Source organism: Cibotium barometz, chromosome 43 (genome assembly GCF_041138505.1).
Source record: "Cibotium barometz isolate CiBa-2024 chromosome 43, ASM4113850v1, whole genome shotgun sequence".
Classification (NCBI taxonomy): Eukaryota; Viridiplantae; Streptophyta; class Polypodiopsida; order Cyatheales; family Cibotiaceae; genus Cibotium; species Cibotium barometz.
The window spans coordinates 39613070-39635039 of record NC_141088.1 but is presented as its reverse complement, the minus strand read 5'-3'; the positions used below and the strand labels follow the sequence as shown (position 1 = coordinate 39635039).

General features: G+C 49.5%; 1 protein-coding gene across 2 annotated transcripts in view; it reads left to right on the top strand.

Annotated features, from left to right (window-relative positions):
* The window catches only part of LOC147613904 (polyadenylation factor subunit 2-like), a 137224-nt gene that overhangs the window by 76798 nt on the left and 38456 nt on the right, over positions 1–21970 (top strand). For both annotated transcript variants that reach the window (XM_086781910.1, XM_086781909.1), the window contains 4 exons: positions 18336–18414; positions 18556–18645; positions 18744–18832; positions 18919–19802. In XM_086781910.1, coding sequence (XP_086638036.1) covers positions 18336–18414; positions 18556–18645; positions 18744–18832; positions 18919–19802 — 1142 coding nt within the window. The remainder of the gene's footprint in view (positions 1–18335; positions 18415–18555; positions 18646–18743; positions 18833–18918; positions 19803–21970) is intronic.

Sequence of the window (21970 nt, the reverse complement as noted above, 5' to 3'; positions counted from 1 at the left end):
CCCCCATCAGGCTTTCTCTTTCGCCAGAAGAGGAAGCGAGCCTCACCGCAGAGGTGGAACGCCTCTAGGCACATTCCACCATCTGCCGTATAGTTGGCACTCGCCGTAGCAGAGGGGAGATCCGGGATCTTCTCCAGGCCCGCCTTCTTGCAGATGTGGGCAAGATCCTGGACGTTCAGCTACTGGGCCGTGGTCACTACCAGATCGAGTTCAAGACTGCCCAGAGCGTGGCCAAGGTCCTAGCCATGAGTCCCCTAGACATCAGGGGTGCTCGGGCATTCTTCAGACCTTGGCAGCATGGCGTTGACACAGCAGCGGCCGAGCAGGGAGAGCGCCTCTTCCATGTTACAGTTTGCTTCCCTGGACTCCGCCGTGAGTACTTGCCGCTCCTTTCTAGGCTGGGAGCATTGGTGGGTTCGGTGCTAGAGACTGGCCCCACAGCAGCTTCAGTGGTGGCCAGAGCAGCTGGGCTACCTTTGGTCAGAGTTTTGGTTCCGGACATCTCCTCCCTTCCGAAGGTCATTCAGCTACCGAGGATAGGGGGGGGGATGGATTGATCAGAGAGTGGAGTTCTCGGGACTCCCAAACCAGTGCTTTATTTGCAGGCAGGTCAGCCATCTGGCCAAGGCCTGTCCTCGCAGGAGACCCCGACCCTCACCGCAACAGCAGGCCCCTGATGGCCCGCCCACAGATGCGGCTCGGCAGGCAGCCTCCGGGACACCTGCTCAGGCCGCAGAGACCTCGGAGTGGCAGCCTGGACAGGGGCGCCGTCGAGGGAGGCAGCCACAGCAGCACGTCCAGAGACCGATGCAGTAGCAGCCTCAGTCTCAGCACCACTGGGTTCCCGTGAGGAACAGCTTTGCTCCCCTACAGGAGGAGACCCCTGCGACGAGTGAGGACCAGGAGATGCCAGCTCCCCCTCCTTAACCCTCCCCACCCCCACCCCCCCCTACCGCCTCGCTTCCACCTTCGCCGCCTCCCGCCCCCGCTCCGGTTTCGGCAGCGGCTCCTTCTCCACCCCCATCGCCCCCCCTCCTCCCCCCCGCCCGCCTCAGCTCCTCGGGAGGCCCTGGCAGTCCCCTGGCGTTCACCTGCAGTCCGGAGGGCTTTGAGCTCCGATCTTGATCGAGCACCGCAGAGGAGACTTACCATGCCGATTCGGGCTTCACGGATATCATCTATCCGCAGTCGGCTGAGTCGCCTCGGCACTAGACAGCGCTCGGAGGCTTTTGATTACTCCTTCACACGGCTTTTTGGAGCAGAGGGCCCCCATGAGCCAGCACCCATCCGAGTTCATGTAGTGATACCTCCGGCCCGCGGGGAGGAGACACTTGACTCAGCGGTGGCCTTCTCGTTCCCTCTCTGTGGCCCATGCGACCGGGAGTGGACTCTGGAGCTCGCTCTTAGCACTTTGAGGACTCAGGCAGTTGAGTTCCCACCATGTGAGCGATCTGGAGGTGAGAGATGTGATAGGCCGACTATGGGAGTTGGCTCATTTTTTCTTGGATCCCGGGAGTGTGGATGCCTCAGGGATTCGCCATTTGGTCGTTCGCATAGTGGCAGACTTAGCACGCGACCCTGGATATGTATGCATACATGAGGTTGCTCTGTCTGAGCAAGAGGCAGTAGCCATGGGACACAGCCACTGGCGCTTGATCCATGATTCTTGCAGAACGCCGGGTGGACAGATTCGTAGCCGCTCGGATGGGGACTATTCTCCATCCAAGCCGCTTGCGAAGGCCCGCCGTACGGCTGAGACAACATCCACCTCAGCAGGTCATCCATGAGGATCATCTCATGGAATGTACAGGGCCTTGGCGGAGCACATTACATACGCTATGGTGGTTGCTTGAGGCAGGAGCTGCAGAGATGCCTGGTTGGTGGCAGTATTGATATCTTGATGATGCAGGAGCACCACTTGGGTGAGAGCAGGATCTGGAGATATGGTTCGGTGATGCTTGGTAGATGGGACACCTTTTGGTTTGCAGGGTTCGGCCCTTTGGGTGGACAGGGAGGAGTATGCATGGTCATTGCAGATGTATGGCGGCAAGTCATTGTGGATCGAGGGATCATTGTGCCTGGTAGAGCACAGTATGTCATTCTGAGGATGCATGATGAGCTCTTGGGCATGCTTAACGTCTATGTGCCGAACCATGCTAGTGCCAGAGCAGAGTTCTGGACCCAGGTTACGGATGCATTGCCAGAGGCCGCACATTGGTGTGTCGGGGGAGACTTCAACATGCTTGAGGACCCGGCCGACAGGGTGGGAGGCAGTCATGTTACAGTGCACGGCACGGAGCTTGCAGCTTGGGAGCGATTTTGCATGTCACTGAGGATCACTGATGCATGGCAGCATGGGGCCTTCTCCCGCTCTCGGGACAATCTTAGTTTCTCTCGGTCGGATCGCCGGCAGGGAGGGACTAATCTATCACGGATTGATCGCTTTTATGTGGGCGACTGGTTTGTGGAGCGAGGGGGCTCCGTTGGCATTCTCGCTGGCACCTCATTTTCAGATCATGCGCCAGTTATTTTGACACTTGAGGAGAGGACACGGGAGCCCACCCTGCAGTTGAGGATCCCAGAGAGGGTACTTACAGATCCTAGTCTCACTGAGGACATTGTTCTGACCAGGATGCAGCAGGCCAGTGTGCTCAGGGACTCATCGAGCTTAGCTCCTTTTTGCACGCAACAGCTTTGACACGGCTGAGAGAGACTCGCGAGCGGGAGCATCGGCTGAGACACAGCCTTGCTTCGCTCCAGTGCCTTCAGGAGCAGCAGCCTGCATGTGAGTGGGTGGCGTCCCAGCTGAGCCAGGCACGCCAGGAGGTTAGAGAGGCAGAGGAGCAGAGACATGAGTTTTACTATCGCCGCCAGGCCTCTCAGTGGACGCAGCTTGGTGATAGAGTGACTGGGGAGTTTTTTGAGATCACTGGACCCCGCCATGCTCGAGCAGGAGTTCGTCAGCTTGGGAGGCCGGACGGATCGGTAGCTACTGAGCCCGGGGAGATCAGAGCCATTGCCACTGGGTTCTATAGAGACCTACTTTCAGCGGAGCCAGCCACCACTGAGGCTCGGGATGCTTGCAGACAGACTGTGTGGGCCCATGTGCAGAGGAGGGTCACAGATCGTATGCGTACAGTTCTGGGTGAGCCTCTTTCAGAGGTTGAGCTTGCTGAGGCCTTGAGGGTCCTGCCGCGCCATAGTTGCCCAGGGGAGGACGGATTGGCGCCTGTCTTTTTTATGCGCTATTGGGACCTTTTGGGGCCAGGCCTCCGCAGGGGCTTTCAGTATGTTTTGGACACTGGGGTGATGCCACAGAGCTTTTTAGAGGGCTTGATCTTTCTTATCCCCAAGGGGGAGGGAGTATCAGATGATATTCGGCATTGGAGACCTATTACGATCCTCAAAACTGTCTACAAGGTCTTAGCAAAGGCCTTGAGTTTGAGGATCCAGCCCTTCCTGGGGGAGTTGATTCTTGCTACCTAGACAGGATTCGTCAAGGAGCGTAGTATCCTTGACAACATTTTCACCTTTTGGGAGGCGATGGCCCGAGCTAGATTTCTTGGAGAGGACTTGGTCGTGATGCTTCTCGATTTTGAGAAGGCATACGATAGAGTCGATTGGGGTTTCTTAGAGGGCACTATGCTTCGCCTGGGCTTTGAGCCAGGTTGGATTAGAGGGGTAGCGGCTCTGTATTCCACAGCTCATAGCTAGGTGTTGATTGCAGGAGGACGGGGGCCGAGTTTTGAGCTGATCAGATCAGTCCGACAGGGGTGTCCTCTCGCCCTGTTTCTATTTCTCTTCTTTGCTGAGGCTATGAGCCATAGTCACATGGGAACGCCGTTCCATTGGTGTGGAACGAGGGAACGTGGAGGAATGGAACTTGGGAACGGCGGAACGTGGAGGAACGCTTTTTTTATTTATTTTTCCCTGAAATCGCGAAACGGCACCCTTAACGTTTTTTTTTCCACGTTCTGGCCGCCGGCAGCGTAATAGCGTATCCTTCTTTTTTTTTTTTGAATAGAAGGGTTACGGGTGCCCAAAACGTTTTGGGCACCCTTTGTATGAAAAAAAAAAAAACGGATACCTGCAAGTAGCGCCGCCGCCGACCCCTAGAAAAAAAACATGGGAAAAAAAGAATAGATTATGCAACGTTTTTTTAAAACGTTGAAAGACGACCTGCCAGGCTGCCCTGCAACGTTCAAAAAAAAAACGTCAATATCAACGTTTAAAAAAAAACGTACCTCTCTGAGAACTTATAAAAACCTGCAGAGTGCAGCTGCAAGTACAGTGTGCAATTCTCTCTCTCATTATTCATAGCCAAGTACATTGTACAATCTCTCTCTCTCTCTCTCTCTCTCTCTCATAAGGAACCAAGACAGCTTTCTCTCTCTCATAGCCAAGTACAATCTCTCTCTCAAAGCCAAGTACAATCTCTCTCTCTCTCTCTCTCTCTCTCTCTCTCTCTCTCTCTCTCATATAATGCCTCCTAAGGGAACCAAGAGAGCCAAGAAGAACGAAGCATGGTCATGGTGGGATGAGGTGGATATTCTTGAGGCCAATCAAGGCGGAGGAGCTAGGAAGTGGAAATGTCGCTATTGTGGCAGCACCAAACATGGGGGAGTCAACCGAGTTCGAGGTCACCTAATCCATGAGCCGGGACAAGAAATCCAACCATGCTTGTCAATCTCAGCTGAGAAAAAGAGAGAGCTAGAAGCTAGGCATAATGAAGTGATTTTTCGTGCTCCTCCTCCAAGAGCTATGGTTGCGAACCCATCATTCTTTACAACTCCTTCAAGCAACTTCTCCACATCCGTAGGCTCTTCTTCCGTGCATCAACCACCACCCCCCAAAGGCACGCAAAGAACTCTTGCGGGTTCTTGGAATCCACGCAAACGAGAAGCCGTGGATGCAGCTATTGCAAGGTTCTTCTACCATGACCACATCGCTTTCAATGTGGCAAGGTCCCCTTATTTTTGGGAAATGGTTCGTCTCATTGCTGAATTTGGACCAACCTACACTCCCCCTTCTTCGGAGAGCCTTCGAACCACGCTTTTGGCAAAGAAAAAGGAAGCTGTTGAGCAAGCCATGCAAAACGTCAAGGAAGGGTGGCAACGCAACGGTGTCTCCATCATTAGTGATGGATGGAGTGATAGCCAATCTCGCTCCATCCATGGCATCATCGCATACTCTTGAGGGAACACATTTTTTGTGTCTTCCCATGATGCCTCTCCAACGGGCAAGTATGCCGACGTCATCGTGGAGGAATGGGCAGAGGCAATTGAGCAAGTGGGTCCTCAAGATGTGATCCAGGTCATTGGTGATGGGGAGGCCTCAAATCGAGCTGCAGGCGACCTTCTTTTGGCAAGGTATCCACACATCACATTCACTCCATGCATTGCACATGGCTTGAATAATCTTCTGAAAGACATTGATGGTCTTTCATGGGTAGCACCATGCATAGCAAAGGGAAAAGACATAGTTTCATTCATCACTCGGCACACATTTAGCCTCTCCGAGTTTAGGAAAAGATCCCCAAACTTGGATCTTAAAAAATATTCGGAAACTCGTTTTGCATATAATTTTATTATGCTAGAGAGGCTAGTTGCACTCCATAACATTCTCAAGCAGCTTGTAGTGAGTGATGAGTGGAGCACGTGGCCCACTGCCCGTAGCACACAAGGAACAACTTGTTACACCCACATCATGGATGCTCCTTTGTGGGTGAAGATTGAGCATGTTGTCAACATTACGAAGCCCATTATCTACATGCTGCGTATGGTGGATGGGAAAAAACCTTGCATTGGCAAAGTTTATGAGGGCATGGACAAGATGGTGGAGCGTATCCTTTCTTTGGAGCCCGACACAACAAAGAAAGCAGAACTTCAAAGTTTGTGTCAAGCAAGGTGGGACCGATATCACTCACCAATGCATGCAGCTGCATTTGTGATTGATCCAGAGTTTCAAGGCAAAGGCCAGGAATCGGATGAAGAAGTCACAAATGGCTGGGACAAAATCCTTGCCAGATTGGTGCCTGATGCTACGATGAGAAGCAAGATTAGAATTGATTTGGGAAAGTACAGAGCAAAGACAGGTAATTTTGGTTCAGCAGATGCCCAGCAAGATAGGACACTTATGGGAGGTGCTCTTTGGTGGGAGAACTACGGATCGGGTACTCCAGAGCTACAACGGCTTGCAATGCGCATTCTCAGTCAGAATGCAAGTTCTTCTCCAATTGAGCAACTATGGAGTGTTTTTAGCCATGTTGCCTCGAAGAAGAGAAATCGGCTACTCACTACCAGAACAAATGACCTTGTGTATGTGTCAGCCAACTTGCGACTATTAGCCCAGGTTGCTAGTGGTGACTTTGACCATGAGAGCTTCATAGATATGGAGCCACAGTCTGAGTCGGATGATGACGACCCTCCACCTCCACCTCCACCTCCACCTCCACCTCCACCTCCACCTGCATCGATGCATGATGCATCTATGGATGATCTAGCTGACATCTTTGCACCTATTTGATATCACCTAGGACTTTAGGTTTCTTTGTTCTTAGCTATCTAGCTTTCACTATGTGGCTGTACATTGTACAAGCTATTGTACTTCTGGTTTTCTAAATATGAATAAGGTCATTGAGTTTGCTATCAAATTCTTGTCTTTTTTTGTCTACTTTCAATTGTATATTTGTCTCTTTTTACCTGCTTTTAATTGTATATTTGTCTACTCATGTGTATTGAAATATGATAACGTGTCGTTCCGGATTGCAAGGGGTCCCGTTCCCGTTCTGGATTGGCCCCCTCGTTCCCATATCCGTTCCCGTTCCCTGGTGACTATGCTATGAGCATGTATTTGACGGCAGAGGAGGTTGGTTTGAGAGGACTCCAGCTCCCAGTCCGGGGGGAGGACCTGCTCGATGCTGAGTTTGCTGACGACACGGGGTTATTTTTGCATGGCCATGAGGCCAATCTTCTTCGGGCAGAGGAGTCGCTCCAGGTTTTTAGTGCAGCTTCGGGAGCATTGATCAATTGGCGTAAGACAGTGGCCTTTTGGATCAGTAGCGCTCCCACTTCGGCATGGAGCCGAGACCCTGGTTTTAGATGGATTCCTCCTGGCACAGCAGTGCGGTATTTGGGATGCCAGATTGGACTAGATTTGTCACCTGAGCAGCAGATTGCCCCGCTTTTTCTGAGCATTCGGAAGAAGCTTTTGTATTGGAGTACAGCTCGGCTATCCTTGGTTGGGAGGGTGGTGGTGGCAAATCAGGTGCTTTTAGCGACCATGTGGTACATTACGTCTTGCTGGATCTTTTGGAGTTCTTGCATCAGCCAGGTACAGAGGCTGATCAGGAACTTTCTTTGGTCCGGGCGGGACGGTCAGCCAGCTCGGGCCAAGGTTGCTTGGGCAGTTATTACACTTCCGCTGGCCCAGGGAGGCTTGGGCATTATAGATCCAGTCGATCAGAGTAGAGCCTTATTGGGGAAGCTTATTGTTCGGTGGCTGCTTCCAGGCGCTGAGCCTTGGAAAGAGCTTGTCTTGCAGAGGCTGCAGGCTCGGGCTCCCCCAATAGGGGGCACTTGGGCACCAGAGATTCGATGGATCTTCATAGAGATGAGGAGGACAGGCCTCAGTAGAGGATGGGAGGACAGATTTGCTTTGAGCATCCTGAGAGCTTGGGAGCTGCTGAGACCAGGGCTCTCTCAGCGACCTCCTTCTTGTGTTGAGGAGCGGGCCAGACAGCCGCTCATCTGGAGCCCACCGGTTCGCACATAGTAGGGTCATATGCTGGGTTCTCGGCCTCGTCTAGCCTGGGGACCTTTGGCGGCAGGCCCAGCTCGTAGCTTTGGAGACTGGCAGGCCTTTTGCAGTCTCCCAGAGGAGATACAGGTGGAGAGGCTGAGTCACTTCAGAGGGGGGTTGATTATGAGGGATGACATTCAGGAGGCACTCACAGAGGAGTGGTTTACGCCTCTCGAGCTAGTGGCCCCACGGTGGATGGGAGCCTTTACACAGTTGGAGATCCTGATTGCTGTCAGAGCTTGCACTGAGGATGGCAGATGCCTCTACTATGAGATTCAAGGTGAGGGCAGACTTCAGAGAGTGGAGGTGGAGTCGCCTTTGGTTGCAGAGTGCACCTTCCAGAGGATACGGGTAGTGGCCGCCGCTTCTCGGAAGTGGCATATTGACCCAGACCGTGCAGATGTGCTCCCGGATTGGCGCATATGGGCATATGCAGCGCGCCCCTTGGCCCGGCTATAGTGGGACCCTGGTGAGTACGAGTGGCATGATCCTTATGCAGCCCTTGAGGCTATAGAGATCACCTTTTTCCAGTATACTGCTCGGCTGGGGTGGCATATTTTGACGGTGAGAAGATGGTTTCTCTAGCTGCAGCGGGGCATGGCGGCTACAGGGACTTTCACAGGAGTTCCTGGAGGATTTTTGGGCCCGGCTCTGGGCTAGTCGATAGGCCCGCAGGATCTCGACTTTCCAGTGGCTGGTCGCCCACAGGGGATCAACAGTTGGCACTTGGCTTGTCTACAGCGGTCTTCCGGCGGCCTGCGTCCGATGCGGCCACCCTATGGAGACACAGAGACATTGCCTTTGGGATTGCCCTCAGGCGCAACAGATTTGGCTGCGGATGCTGTGTATTCTGGCCCCCCTCTCCAGAGGGTTTGTATACGTGGGGTGCTGCTGCTTGGTCGACTTCGTCAGGGCCTGCTATGGGCTATGAGATGGAGCAGGACAGCCAGGCCATCAGATTCATTAGGGGCCAGCCTCGCCTTGTTCCTTCACCGGATTTCTCGTCCGCCAGTTGGACACAGGAGAGGGATCTACGATGGGAGCTCCTCAGCAGCCTCACCATCTGGTTCACCTGGAGGGCCTGATGTTTCGGGGTCTTTGAGGGGAGATTGGAGCCACCAGCAGAGACTGTACGGGGGATTTGGCAGGAGTTGATCCACACCCTGCGAGGACAGTATGACCGCATCCGGGGTGACTCGGATGAGGCGATCTTGCGGCACCAGGCCTTTCACACCACCTGGCGCAGCGGCCCCTTCTATACCCTACACGCGGGGTCCCCCCGTTGGCATTACAGGCCACCTGTTTGGCTTTTCCCCCCTTCTATTGTATGATTTAGCCCCTCAGTTCTTTGTACTGATGCTTGTACTTTTCAGCACCTAGGGAGAGTCTCCTGGGCTGCCTTGCTTTGTCCACTGCTCGGGTTTTTTCTTGTGAGCAGGAGAGGATCTTTTGTAGCCCTATGGGCGTCTTTATATAACTAATGAAAGGATCTTTTCTCGGAAAAAAAAAAAAATCTCTCTCAATCATGCGTGTAGTGGGCATGATACCTCTATGACCAGCATAAGGTGGAGCGTGACATTCCTCCATAACCTTTGGACGCAAATCCTGCACCACACATAGGCAGTTATCCTTCATAAGATAACCCTCGTTGATAACATAAGAGGCATGTGAGTGACCAGCCATCAAATCAGTCCATATATGGCGAAAATCAGCATCCAAATGATATAAATCTCGCATAGCAAATAAGTCCCCATGAGAGGCCACTGAAACTGCAGCCACATAAGGCCTCCTGGATAAGGCATCTGCCACCACATTTTTCTTTCCGAGAGTATGCACAATCTGAAAATGAAACATGGAAAGAAAGTTTGCCATTCTCATCTGCTTCTTCGAAAGCTTTGTTTGAGATAAAAAGTATCTCAAGGTTTGATGATCTGTCTTGACTACAAATTCAGCCCCAAGAAGATAATGTTTCCATATCTTTAAGGCATGAATTACAGCCAAGAGCTCTTTCTCATAGATATCCATATGAAGCTCAGCATCATGCAAACGACGGCTCTCATATGCAATTGCATGTCCTTCTTGATTTAGGATAGCCCCTATACAATCGCCACAAGCATCACATTTTGATGACTTGGTACAATGCTATCACGAACAAAAACCAAGTACGCAGAAAGACTCTTTTTCATTGCTTTATTAATCTGGATGTGAGATACAAGTGGGATGGAATCCCCTTCTTTGCCGGCATCAATGAAATGCATGCGGCCTTTATGCATAAAAGAAATCATGTTGGTCTTGTACTCTTTGCGGGGCTCAAGCCTATGATGCCATGGCTTGCCCAGCAATACATCACATCTATTTAGTGGTGCAACTAAGAAATGTTCATTATCAAGGTAGCCCTGGATATGTATGCGCAACTTCCCTATTAGTGGGGTAACCTGCACCTCTTTGCCAACAAAGGCAGCTTCGGCTTCAATCTGAGGTCCCATGTTCTCAACCTCAATACCCAAGGCAGCTGCCATCTAAATAGAGATGAAGTTATCGGTTGCACAATCATCAAACATGAATAAGGCGGGCTGATCCTTGATTTGACCCCAAGCTTTGCATACGATCCGCTCTTTTGCATCATGTTTTGTGTTTCGCTGCACATCGGGAACTGCATGCACATTAGCCTTGGTTCGCTTATCCTCATGCTTTGGTTTGCGGTCAGGGCATTGTCGAAACATGTGCTCTTTGCTGCCACAAGAAAAACATTTTCCCTCCTTGGCATATTGCTCTCTTTGCTCGGGGGTCAAGCCAAATTTGTTCTTCTTTGGGCCCTGATCTTTAGATGAGGTATTTTCAGCTTTACCTCCCTTCTGGATCTCCCAGAAGTTCTTTTTAGGTGGCTGTCCACCTTTTTGCAGATTTGGGACAGCCTTGTCTTTGCCTTTTGAACCGCCTTGATCTTGCTTAATTTTGAGCACCAATTGCTCCGTAGCAAGAGCAGAGGCTGTAAGGTGTTGCAAAGTATGTTTCGGGTGCAATTCAATGCCCGAACGATAAGCTGGTTGCAATCCGGAGCGAAACTTCCTCTTTCTTTCATCCTCAGTGATTTGCATAAAAGGAGTTACCTCAAGCAACACTTTCCAAAACTTATTGACATACTGTTGCACACTTTCATTATCTCTTTGCTCAAGTCTATCCCACTTTTGGGTGAGAGTTTGCTCCGCATTCGGTGGCAAGAACTGAGCATAAAATCTGTTCTTAAACTCTTTCCAGGTGCAAATGGGGTCTTTGGTAATCTTTTCAGTGATCCACCAATGCCCTTCAAGAACATGCTAGCATGGCGTACTTTAGACTTCTCAGTGAAGTCCTCATCGCTAAAAGCAATGTCAAACTGCGCCACAAATGCTAACACTTTGGAAGCATCATGCTCTCCATGAAAAACATCAAACTTAACGGACTTGTCACCTGCTTTAAATTCCTTGAGCTTTCTAGCATGGGACTCATGGTCCTCTCTTTTTCTTTTCCCCTTATCCAACGGGGTAGCCCTATGTGCATGGGCTCCATGGGCCATCATGGAAGTTTCATGAAGCACGGTGGCATGTGCTCCACGAACTTGAGAATCAGATGCATGTGACCTTCCTGCATAAGGCAATGTCTCTCCATGAGACAACTCAGTAGGCAAAGCTCTTCTAGTGGCAGACCTGTCACCCCTTCCATGGGATACATGTCTTGAATGCATGTGACCATCATGCCCTCCATGAGCACTAGCATACATATACCTGTCAGGCTTTGTGCCTTGTGGAGAAGATGCATTACGAGAGGTGACTGTCACCTCTTTCCTTTGCATAAATGACCTTAACCTTTGAGATGCAGGATCTCCATGCTTCAAGCGAGGTGGATTTCTGAATTTCAGCTCTCCATCTTTCCCCTCTTTGATATCACCTTTGCGGAGGAGGTAGGAAAGTGCCAACTCGCTTGGCTTCTTGCCCACTTCCCATGCCATGGACTCAAAAGTCACGTCTACCATTGCATCGGCTTTCCTTGCTTCAATGGCACTTTGCACATGGGGATCTTCATGCAAAAATTTCAGCTCTTGCTCTTGTGCGTGCAAAAGCTTTCTCATATGCTCCAATTCAACCCTCATTGCATCAGGCTCTTCTTCTTGCATGACTGTCTTTCCTCGAGACAGTTGTCCCCTTGAACTATATTATTTACCCTCTCAAGAGGCTTGTGCCTTCCTTGTAAAGCATCAGAACCACGCGAGGCACTTGATGGGCCCCTCGAATTGGGCACTTCCAAAGGGTTGCCTTGGCTGTCCATTGTATTGTGTGTGCTAGAAGCGGGGTGTCCAATACATAGGTTCGTTTCCCCACTAAGAAGAGGGAAATAACCGTGCTCTGATACCAATGAAACCGATCCCGTCAAATGAAAATAGACTCCGTTGGACACCCACACGCGTAATAGCACAACTTAAATATCACAATTTGAATGGACAACTTAATAACAACTGAAAACTGAAATGAAATGAAATGTTGATCAATGGACACCAGCACTGGGGCCGGAACGGGCCAACCCCTCCTCAATATATGATATATTATTGGCAGTATTTAAAAGATACAATGCTCCATGGGTTCAATGAACCAGATGATGTCCATGTACAACTGAGATGAATATAGTACCAAACAAGAGACTCGAAGTAGACGTTCGAAGGAGAGCAGTCCACTTGAGTAATCTAGTGTCTACGGTCCTGTGCCTTCACTGGAATCCGCGGAGAGCGCCCCACTAGTGTTCAGGACCACGCACAAGCACGCGCTCCCGTACTAACGCCTGGCTCTCCGGATCTCGGCACCCATGGACCGTGGTTCTCTAGAAGCTTGGACTACCCGGGACCGAACGGGTGTTAGCAGTAGAGAGTAACCTTTATCAGATTTACATCAAAGTCCTTTACTTAAATCTCAATCCACTTACCTGTAGCCCGCTAGTGGAAGACAAATACCCGATGCATCTAGGTGCAGCTACTAGAGATGGACACTAGAGCGCAGCAGCCAAGTGGCAAGAAGGAAGAGCACGTAGCCGTGTGGAGTTTTGAGCGCAGCCACTTGTGGAAGAGGGCAACCGCCTGTGTAGAGAAAGAATAGCCGCCTGTGGAGAGGAGCGCAGCAGCCTGTGGTGGTCGCCTGTGGAAAGGAACGCAGCTGCCTGCTGAAATAGGGCGCAGCCGCTTGTAGTCGCCCGTGGAGAGGAGGCACAGCCGCCTGAGGGAGGCGCAGCCGCCTGCAAGAGCAGAAGACGCCTGGCTGCAGGCGCTTGTGGAGTGGAGGAGTAGCCTGGCTGCAGCCGCCTGCAGAGTGGGAAGAGGTGGAGGCGCAGCCGCCTACAAGGCAGCAGAGCCGCCTATGGAAAGGAGGCGCAGCCACTAGTAGCCGCCTGCAAGGCGTGCGCAGCCGCCTACAAGGGCAGAAGATGCCTGGCTGCAGCCGCCTGGGAGTGCAGAAGTAGCCTGGCTGCAGTTGCATGTGGGGTGGCGCAGCCGCCTGCAAAGTGGGCAGTTGCCTGTGGAGAGAGAGCAGGTGCCCGTGGAGAGAAACGCAGCCTCCTGCAACGGAAGAACGCAGCCGCCTGCAAGGGGAGGAGCGCCGCCTATGGAGGATGAAGGATGGTCGCCTGCACACTCCTTTGTAGGTGTTGGAGAGAGAGCACACGACCACAGGTGGCTGGCCCCTCTAATTTGCATGGAGGCAGCCAGTTCCAAGGTGGGGTGTGGGTAGGTGGCCATGCACCCACCCCCACACATAAACCTTTTACCCTTCATGATTAAATGTGGGTGCCCACCCTACCAAGGACATCATTAAATATTTGGGAGGGTGCCTACTCTTTAATGAATGTGAACTTGCCACCTTACAAAAAACAAAGGTTTAAAAGAATGCTATAAGGTAAACAAGTGCACCCACCCCCACACATAAACCTTTTACCCTTCATGATTAAATGTGGGTGCCCACCCTACCAAGGACATCATTAAATATTTGGGAGGGTGCCTACTCTTTAATGAATGTGAACTTGCCACCTTATAAAAAACAAAGGTTTAAAAGAATGCTATAAGGTAAACAAGTGCAATACACTTACCACCTGTTCACATGCAACAAAACTCGTCAGAAGACAGAGCAAACTTCATGACTCACTGGCAGGCGTCCCCGCTCAGTAAGTGGCACGTCAAAACATGCAAACACAAAAATACAAGTCATGCGAAAGCAGTTCCAAACATGCAAAACATGAATGGATGTGTAAACAGTATCATGGACATATCTCCCGTTCATGGAACAAGTACAAAACATCTGTCGGGGGCACAAAAATGGCATGACAGAAAACATAAATCCCGGTCTTCCTATGGAGTCATAGTCCCATAGGTAAGACAGATCCAGGCACGAGCCTCCCTATGGAGTGACAGTCGCATAGGCAAGACACAGCACAAATACTGGCTCTTCCATGGCGTGACAATCCCATGGATAGAACACAATCCATGTCATACACGAGTGGCCCCAGTCTGGCTCCCGTCCATACGACACCGTCCTGCTAACACACGGGTGGCATCAGTCTGGCTCCCGTCCATGTTATGCAAAAAAATACTGGCCCCTTCACATGAGACACTGGCCTGGCCTCAAGTGAACGAGAGACAAATTTGGAGATGGACCAAATGGTCGGCCAATTGGTGACACCCTTCCTCAGACCTTCTTTATGTTCTTTGCGACACTAACTCTCTCTCTCACGATTTAACATCTCTCTCCCAAAGAACCTTCCCCATAGTAGAAAAATGTGTGCATCCTCATAGTAGCAGATGCGAATTCTTTTAAGAAGAGAGAAACTGCAGAAAAAGAGGAAAGTGCTCCCTCTATGGCTGGCCACTCTTGAAGGGAGACTAGAAGGGGAAGAGCCATGGTGGTACGTGTAATGCCAAACAATTCCTCGTCTCCTCGGGTGAGGAAGGGCCCGGGTTCCAAGTACAGAGAAAATCAGTGCACTCTCCCTGATGACCTGTGAGCTTCCCTAGATGTGCCCACACAGCGTCCAAGGAGGGCGTGTATATCACCCCACATTTCAATGTGAAACTTGATAAAACTGCAGTTTGAGAACTTACATGGTAAGGAAGCTACATATCATAAATAATCGCCACCATGTGCACAAGGCGAACAATTCATTTTAGCAGTTCTGAAGTATGTTTTAGCACACCGTACAGTTCACGCCTTTCTCAAGTATGGTGGTGACTTGTGATGTGAGGATGGGTAGGGGGACACGAGGTCCCACATCTTGAAGTTGGCGGTAGATGTCATTGGACTAAACAAGGTCAAGCTTGCGATCAAAATTGACCTGGGTGTAATATGAGATGGGGATGGTGGCTGAGGGATGGGTGGTGTGCAAGTAAGAGTGAAAGAGAGGTAGGCAGGGTCCCCTTCAAAGGGGGGTGGCGGGATGGAGAAGTTAGGGAGAAGGTGTGCCAAAGCTGGAGATCCCATAAGGTAGTCCATGGTGCTAGTACCTCCTGAGTGAGGGAAGGAGGTGACAGAGTTGGAGGAGGGCCATCGGGACATCCCATAATAGATAACAAGACCATGTGCAGCTCCCTGCTCTAAGAAATATCTCCCATACATTGTGACCTCCTCACGGTTCTGTAATGATCTCTGCAGCCCCATGTCAGGGATGCAGAGTCTCAAGATAGGCAGGCTTTTGGAGGAGCTACTCTACCCTTGACCACATCGTCACCCTCTATGCCATCATGGAGAAGGGTAGAGCACGACATCAGAGGCTTTACTGCTGCTTTGTGGATTTCCACAAAGCTTTTGATATTGTACCCTGAGCCCACCTCCTACACTGTCTATAGAGATAGGAGTCCCATGTGACATGGTTTGGAGCATAATCGCCCTCTATGAGTCCGTCACCGGACGAGTGAGAGCATCGGGAGGTACATCACAGGAGATTTCCAGCACTATTGCAGTGAAACTAGGCTGCCCTCTATCACCCACTCTGTTTGGCCTCTACATTGATGAGATATCGAGCTTCATTGACGGATTAGGCAAGGCTGGTCCCACATTGGCAGGCATATTGAATCTTGATCCCCATACTACTTTATGTAGATGACACTGTTCTCCTCTGAGATTCAGCCGAGGGGCTTCAGAGACACTTAGATGCCTTATAAGACTTTTGCACTTAGATTAACCTTGGTAAAGCCAAGGTAATGGTCTTCAATACTCGGGAAGATAATCACAATTGTGATCACAACTGCGATTTTGTAGGTTTTACCTAAAAAGGCGATTTTACAAAAAAACTAGGAGTAGATGCTCTTTGCCAAAAGGAAGCTACTTCCACAATCTCCTTGCTCCATCCGACTCTAGTACATCTTGAGGGGCTTGGTCTAGTGGACATGAATAACAAGTACACAGACACTCCGAAGAGTTTGCCACAAGCATTAGAAGCCACGCGACCTAGTAATTATTTAGAGCATGCATTCAAGAGCATGGTTGTTTCTCGTACCGGTACGAACCTATTCGTACCATACGGTTCGTACGGTATGGTACCATACGATATCGTATGGTACGATTTTTAGTTATTTATCCCCCCCCCCCCCCCCCCCCCCACTTGAGAAAAAAATTCCAAATGCTCAAAAAAAAAAAGAAATCCTGCTCAACGAAGATCTAGTGTGCACTTGATTGGTAGGATGAGAGAATCTTGCTACATCACTTGGAGATCCCTGGTATAGGTAGGCTAGACAGTCAGATCCTCAAGTTTTGTAGGAGGGGAAGATTTGGACAGGGCCATTTTGATCTAGAGAGGAGTCCCTAAACCTATCACCCTAGATGCACTTTTTGTATTTGTGCAAGGATGCTCCCTTAGTCATAAACGCTACTTTGGGAGACCTTTGGTATCGCATTACCCATGCGGGCTCGTTTTTGGAGACAATTGGGAGATCGAACTGGGAGAGACACATCTCCATGTTCTGGTTCCTCAAGCACTGTAGACTCCTCCCCCCCCAACCTTCCCTCACATTCAAGCTTGAAGCTCCATAGTTTGTAAGTGTTAAAAAAAACTGTATTTTATTGTATGGTATTCGAAAATTTCATATCGTACCAAAAATCCCCGTACGGTATCGTATCATCGTACCGTGACAACTATGTTCAAGAGTCATAGGGAAACGCTCATCCACTAGATGCATGATGCCATCACAGGTGACATCGAGGCATGAATGGTACTAGAACGACAATTCTATTGACCAAAGATGAGGCTGATGTGCTCACATATGTGACGCATTGCCTAGTTTGCCAAAAGGTTCAAGCATCACATGGCAAGTAGACTGGGTTGTTACAACCTTTGTCAAGGAGAAATACAACTTGTTTAATTATCGTAGATTGGTTTAGTAAGTTTCTCTCTGCAAGTACCTTGCAGGCAGTTTCTTCTTGAGCCACATTTCTTCCTTCAGAGGCCTTTGTGCTTGAACTTTGTCAAATACTGGTGGGCCGGCTTGCCTGATCTGTAATTGAATATGTTCAAGACTACCTGCTTCAGGATCAAGACCTTATTTTTGGTGAGGTCTGGCTGTTTCTCCTTCAGCACTGCAGTATCGCGAGGTCCAATGTGCTTCTGTGATAGAGGTGCATTGTTTACGGTAGATCTGGTTTCATATTCACTTCATGGTTGGTATTTGTGGTGGGAAAAGGATCTAAGAACTCAAGAAAGTCTTGGGACACTTCCCAACTTGGTTGATCCTCTCCTTGGTGGTGCAAAAATAAAATCTGTTTTCGTGCAATGTGGATGTGCTGGTGCTTGTATCTGGCCTTGTGTAGCACTAATAATACCTTGCTTTACTGACTCCAAATTTTCTGCACAGGACACTATGACTCTATCAGCAGCATCCACACAATCTGATGTTGATAGGAAACAGTCATGAATTGTTACAAAAGTTTTTTTTTTTGTTCCTTGTCATTGAAGAGGCGATAGCACAAGGTCTAACAGGCTGTGGTATAAGCATTTTGGGCACTTTATTGAGACTACTTTTGTTGAGATGCAGGAACTTTAAACCTCATACACATAAAGCTGTATTCCTGTATGTGCTTCACACGAAAATTTTGTCTTTTTTTTTTTTTTTTTTTTTTTGGGGGGGGGGGGGGGTTTGGAGTTTGATGTAGCTTCTGTCCCTAGCTCACCTTTTGTGTTAGGATAGCATAACAAGACCAGGCCTGCTGCATCATTTGTTGGCTAAAAGAGCCTGCCCTCTGCTAGGATGCAGCCACCCCCCTGGGCCCATTTGATCTTAGAATTCTGTCAGAGATTGTGTCCAGGCACAGTTGTCTAAAGCACACCTTACTCATGCCCTTTTCACCTTTGTTGAGATTCTCATGCAGCTTTATCAGTATTCGGTCATGCTCACACTGCTTTCAAAGCTGTTACTGTTTGAATAAAAATATTATATAGAAATATTTTGCTGTGGCTACCAACTATGAAATTTGTTCAGCTTCGAACACCTTCACTTCTTAACGCAGCTCACATGTGAATCATTGCTGCAGGTTTAGCATGGCATCCATTCCAGGAGGAGCTCTTTGTGAGTGGCAGCTACGATGGGACTATCATGCACTGGCTTGTTGGGTATTATCTTGCATGCTTCTTTTATCTGCTTACTTGTTGAAACCCATTAAAATGGGGAATTAAGGTGATGTATGTCTCTGCTGTGCATGATTCATGGTTCGCACTGCAGACCCTTATGCCTAATTCCGGCTTGTCTTTTAGGCATGAAATTCCCCAGGCTGAAGTTACAAATGCTCATGAGAATAGTGTATGGGACTTGGCATGGCATCCGATGGGTCACATCCTTTGCAGGTATCGTTATGTTAATTGAAGTTGGTTTGGAATGAGCTTGGTGAGCTGGCAAGTAGCTCATATAGAAGAATTACGAGACTTATTATATTGTTACACAGTGGAAGCAATGATCACACCACAAAGTTTTGGTGCCGTAACCGGCCTGGTGATCCTGTGAGGGAAAAGTTCGGTGCTTCTTATTTTCAAGGTTATGGTGGTCTAAACTTAATTATATACATTAAGCCTGTGCCTTTTTTTTTTTTTGAGATTCTTACATGTTTTTCTGATATGCAGGGAACGCCAATGAGCAAGCATCACCAATGATTGGTAATCCACCGGCTGCGTTCCAGTCAGCAGAAGGGCCGATCACACCGGGAGCTTTTGCATCCGGGGGACCTGTTCGTGGCGATGGTACTATCCCAGGTGTTGGAATGGCCATGCCCTTTGTTCAGTCTTCCATGGAAACTGGGGTTACAGCAGACTCATCCCGACAGCAAACGATGCTTGGTACGATGCCACCTGGTCTTCTCCCGAGGGGTCCTCATCCCCCCTCTGCTCCATATCCCTCGATGATGGGCTCTAGTCAACCTGTTCTTCAGCAAGTGCAAATGCAGCCTCTGCATCAAGCTCCGCAGCAGCAACCTCTTTTATCCCTTCAACAGTCTCAGCAACATCAGCAAGTGCAGATGTTACCTCCACCTCCACCGCTTCCACCCCCTCGCCCAATGGTCCCTCCTGTGCCTCAACAACCCCCGCTTCCTCTCGGTGTGGCACCCACCAGTGTTCCTGCAGAGCCTTTGCTGTCAAGGCCAGGCCTTTCTCAATCCCCTGCCCCGCTTGTTATGAGTGGACAAATGACTTCTATGATATCAATGCAGGGTCTTGCGTCCCAACTTGCACCTCAAATAGGTTCTTCACCTGCGCTCGGAGTGCCATCTGTGCAGCCTCTATCTCTTCCACAATTTCAAGGCTCAGGTGCTGGAGGAGAATTTTTAGCTAGTGGGGGGATGCAAAGTGGTGGAATGGCTTTGAGCGGAGGGCAACCTTATAGAGCAAATCTAGGTGGATTGCAGGGTCATCCTTCCAACATGATGGCTCCACTTGGTGCTACACCTTATCCTGGTCTGACGGGCCCCCCTTTGCCTAATACGATTGCGCCAACTCCTGATGCATTTCAGGTGAGAGATTTTAACTAGATGTACTTGTATTTTTCTAGCAAGCACAATATTCAGGTTTTTCTAGCAAGCAGAGTATTCAGGCTTGCATCTCCTAAGATTATGTGAGAGCTCTGCATTTTGTTATTGTGTGTCATGTCTGATGTATTCCCCTATGCCTGTCATTTTCTTCATGTCCCAATATCCAGTGTGTAGAGGTGGCTAGTTGGATTTGCCATTCTATGTAGGCGGTTGGATTTCTCCATTTGACATAGACTACGGAAGGGATGTGTACTTCAATGTGGTCTGCCAAGCCTGGACTTCTGTCAACCTGCCAGGGAGTTGAGGAAGTTCCAAGATGCAACTCTCCATAGGGGTATTAAGGTTGTATTCTTGTGGATGGTGGTGCACGTGCTGCATTGTGGCAATCAGTCTTAACATCTAAGTCCATGGCTGCTGAGTTGCAGGGCAAATCCAGAGTGCCATGATAGCAGTTCTTGTAAAGGTTAGAGTCTCTGCATGTGTGGTGACTAGGTTTCAACAGCTGCTAGGTATGGGTGCATGGTGGCCACTTTCTGCTTTTGCAATTGTGCAGTGTTGAAGAAGGCCCTGGTTTTATATTCTGTTGGATTTTCCATTTAGTATAGCCTTTCAATTGAAGTAACTTGTTATGTTTCTGCCTATCTCCACTTTGAGGCGGTTGGGATGAAACCCGTGTATGCCCAGTGGCAATCCGCATGGCATGGGACATGTGAACACTCAGGTGGCTGCTGGATGAATCCATTCTCAGTGAGCGTGAGGAAGTGATCTCTGTTGAAGCGCATCTTCGGTGGGAGCTTTGAAGGTGTGATCCATGTGCAGTGAGTATAGAGCCTAAGAAGATCTATCTGGATATCTATCCCGGTTGGTGTCCTCATGAGAAAGCCGGAGAAAAGGGGAGTCCAAAGTGTAATGAAGCGGTGGGAGATGGTCCATGCGGAGCCCATATCCTGTGAACCAAGTGGAAACCAAGGCATACCATACTCCAGGGTGGCTTTTGAGTGCTAGCTGTCTCGAGGACTCAAGGGCAAGCCTTGGGTACCAGGAAATGTGCTTGGAAGCACTACCACTCAAGTAAGCTCAAGGCTGCATATCCCCGTGTCATTGTGGCATGTGCTGCGGGAAGTGTGGTGAAGTGTGAGCCGCTGAAAGTGACATCAAGGTAGACATAGGATGAGACAATCTCCACAGGATCCCCTCTGTATGTAAAGCTCAATCTGAATGTGAAGGGGTGGGAACCACATTCGAATTCATCATCTGGATAGCATTTAAGCTTATAATTTCAAAATCATATCAACCACATTCGAGAAGACCATTACCTTGGTTTTACCAAAGTTAACAGGGAGGTCCCGCTTAGTGCAGAACTCTTCTAAGGCATCCATTCCCTCTAAAGCCCCTCATCTGAATCTGAAAGGAGGACAACGTCATCTGCATAAAGTAGTAGGGGGATCAATATGCCTGCCAGTTTGGGACCAGCCCCGCCTTATTTGGCAATGAAGCTAGAGATCTCAACAATGTAGAGGCCAAAGAGAGTGGATGATAGAGGGCAGCCTTGTTTCACCCCAATAGTGCTGGAAATCTCGTGCGATGTACCTCATGGGGCTCTCACTTGTCCGGTGATGGACTCATAGAGAGCGATGATGCTCCAAGCCATGGTACATGGGACTCCTATCTCTTGTATACGGTGTAGGAGGCGGGTTTGCAGTAACTTATCAAAATCTGTGCAAAAATCCACAAAGCAGCAATAAATGTTGTCGATGCAATACTAGATGGTGCTATTGACGGTGTCATACAACTACATGGGGTGACCTCAGACCGTCCTTTCCATTTGATCAAGTACTCTGAATGAACGGTATATCGAGACCATTTTGTATGTTGATCCAGAACCAACTCGGGCTCAGGGAATATACCTAGTCATGTCCTCGAGGTTAGGGATCTCCTTCAATGGTACAATACTACAATCTCATCACCTTCACCCAGACGTTCCTTTAAACGACTGATGTGAAAAACAGGGTGAATCTTGATTCCAGAAGGAACTGCTAACCGATAGGCTACCTCACTAATCTTCTTTGTGACGTGATAAGGACCACAACATCGAGAAGACAGCTTGTAAACCTTACCAGTTCTCATCGTTTTAGAGTCCTTTGGGACTT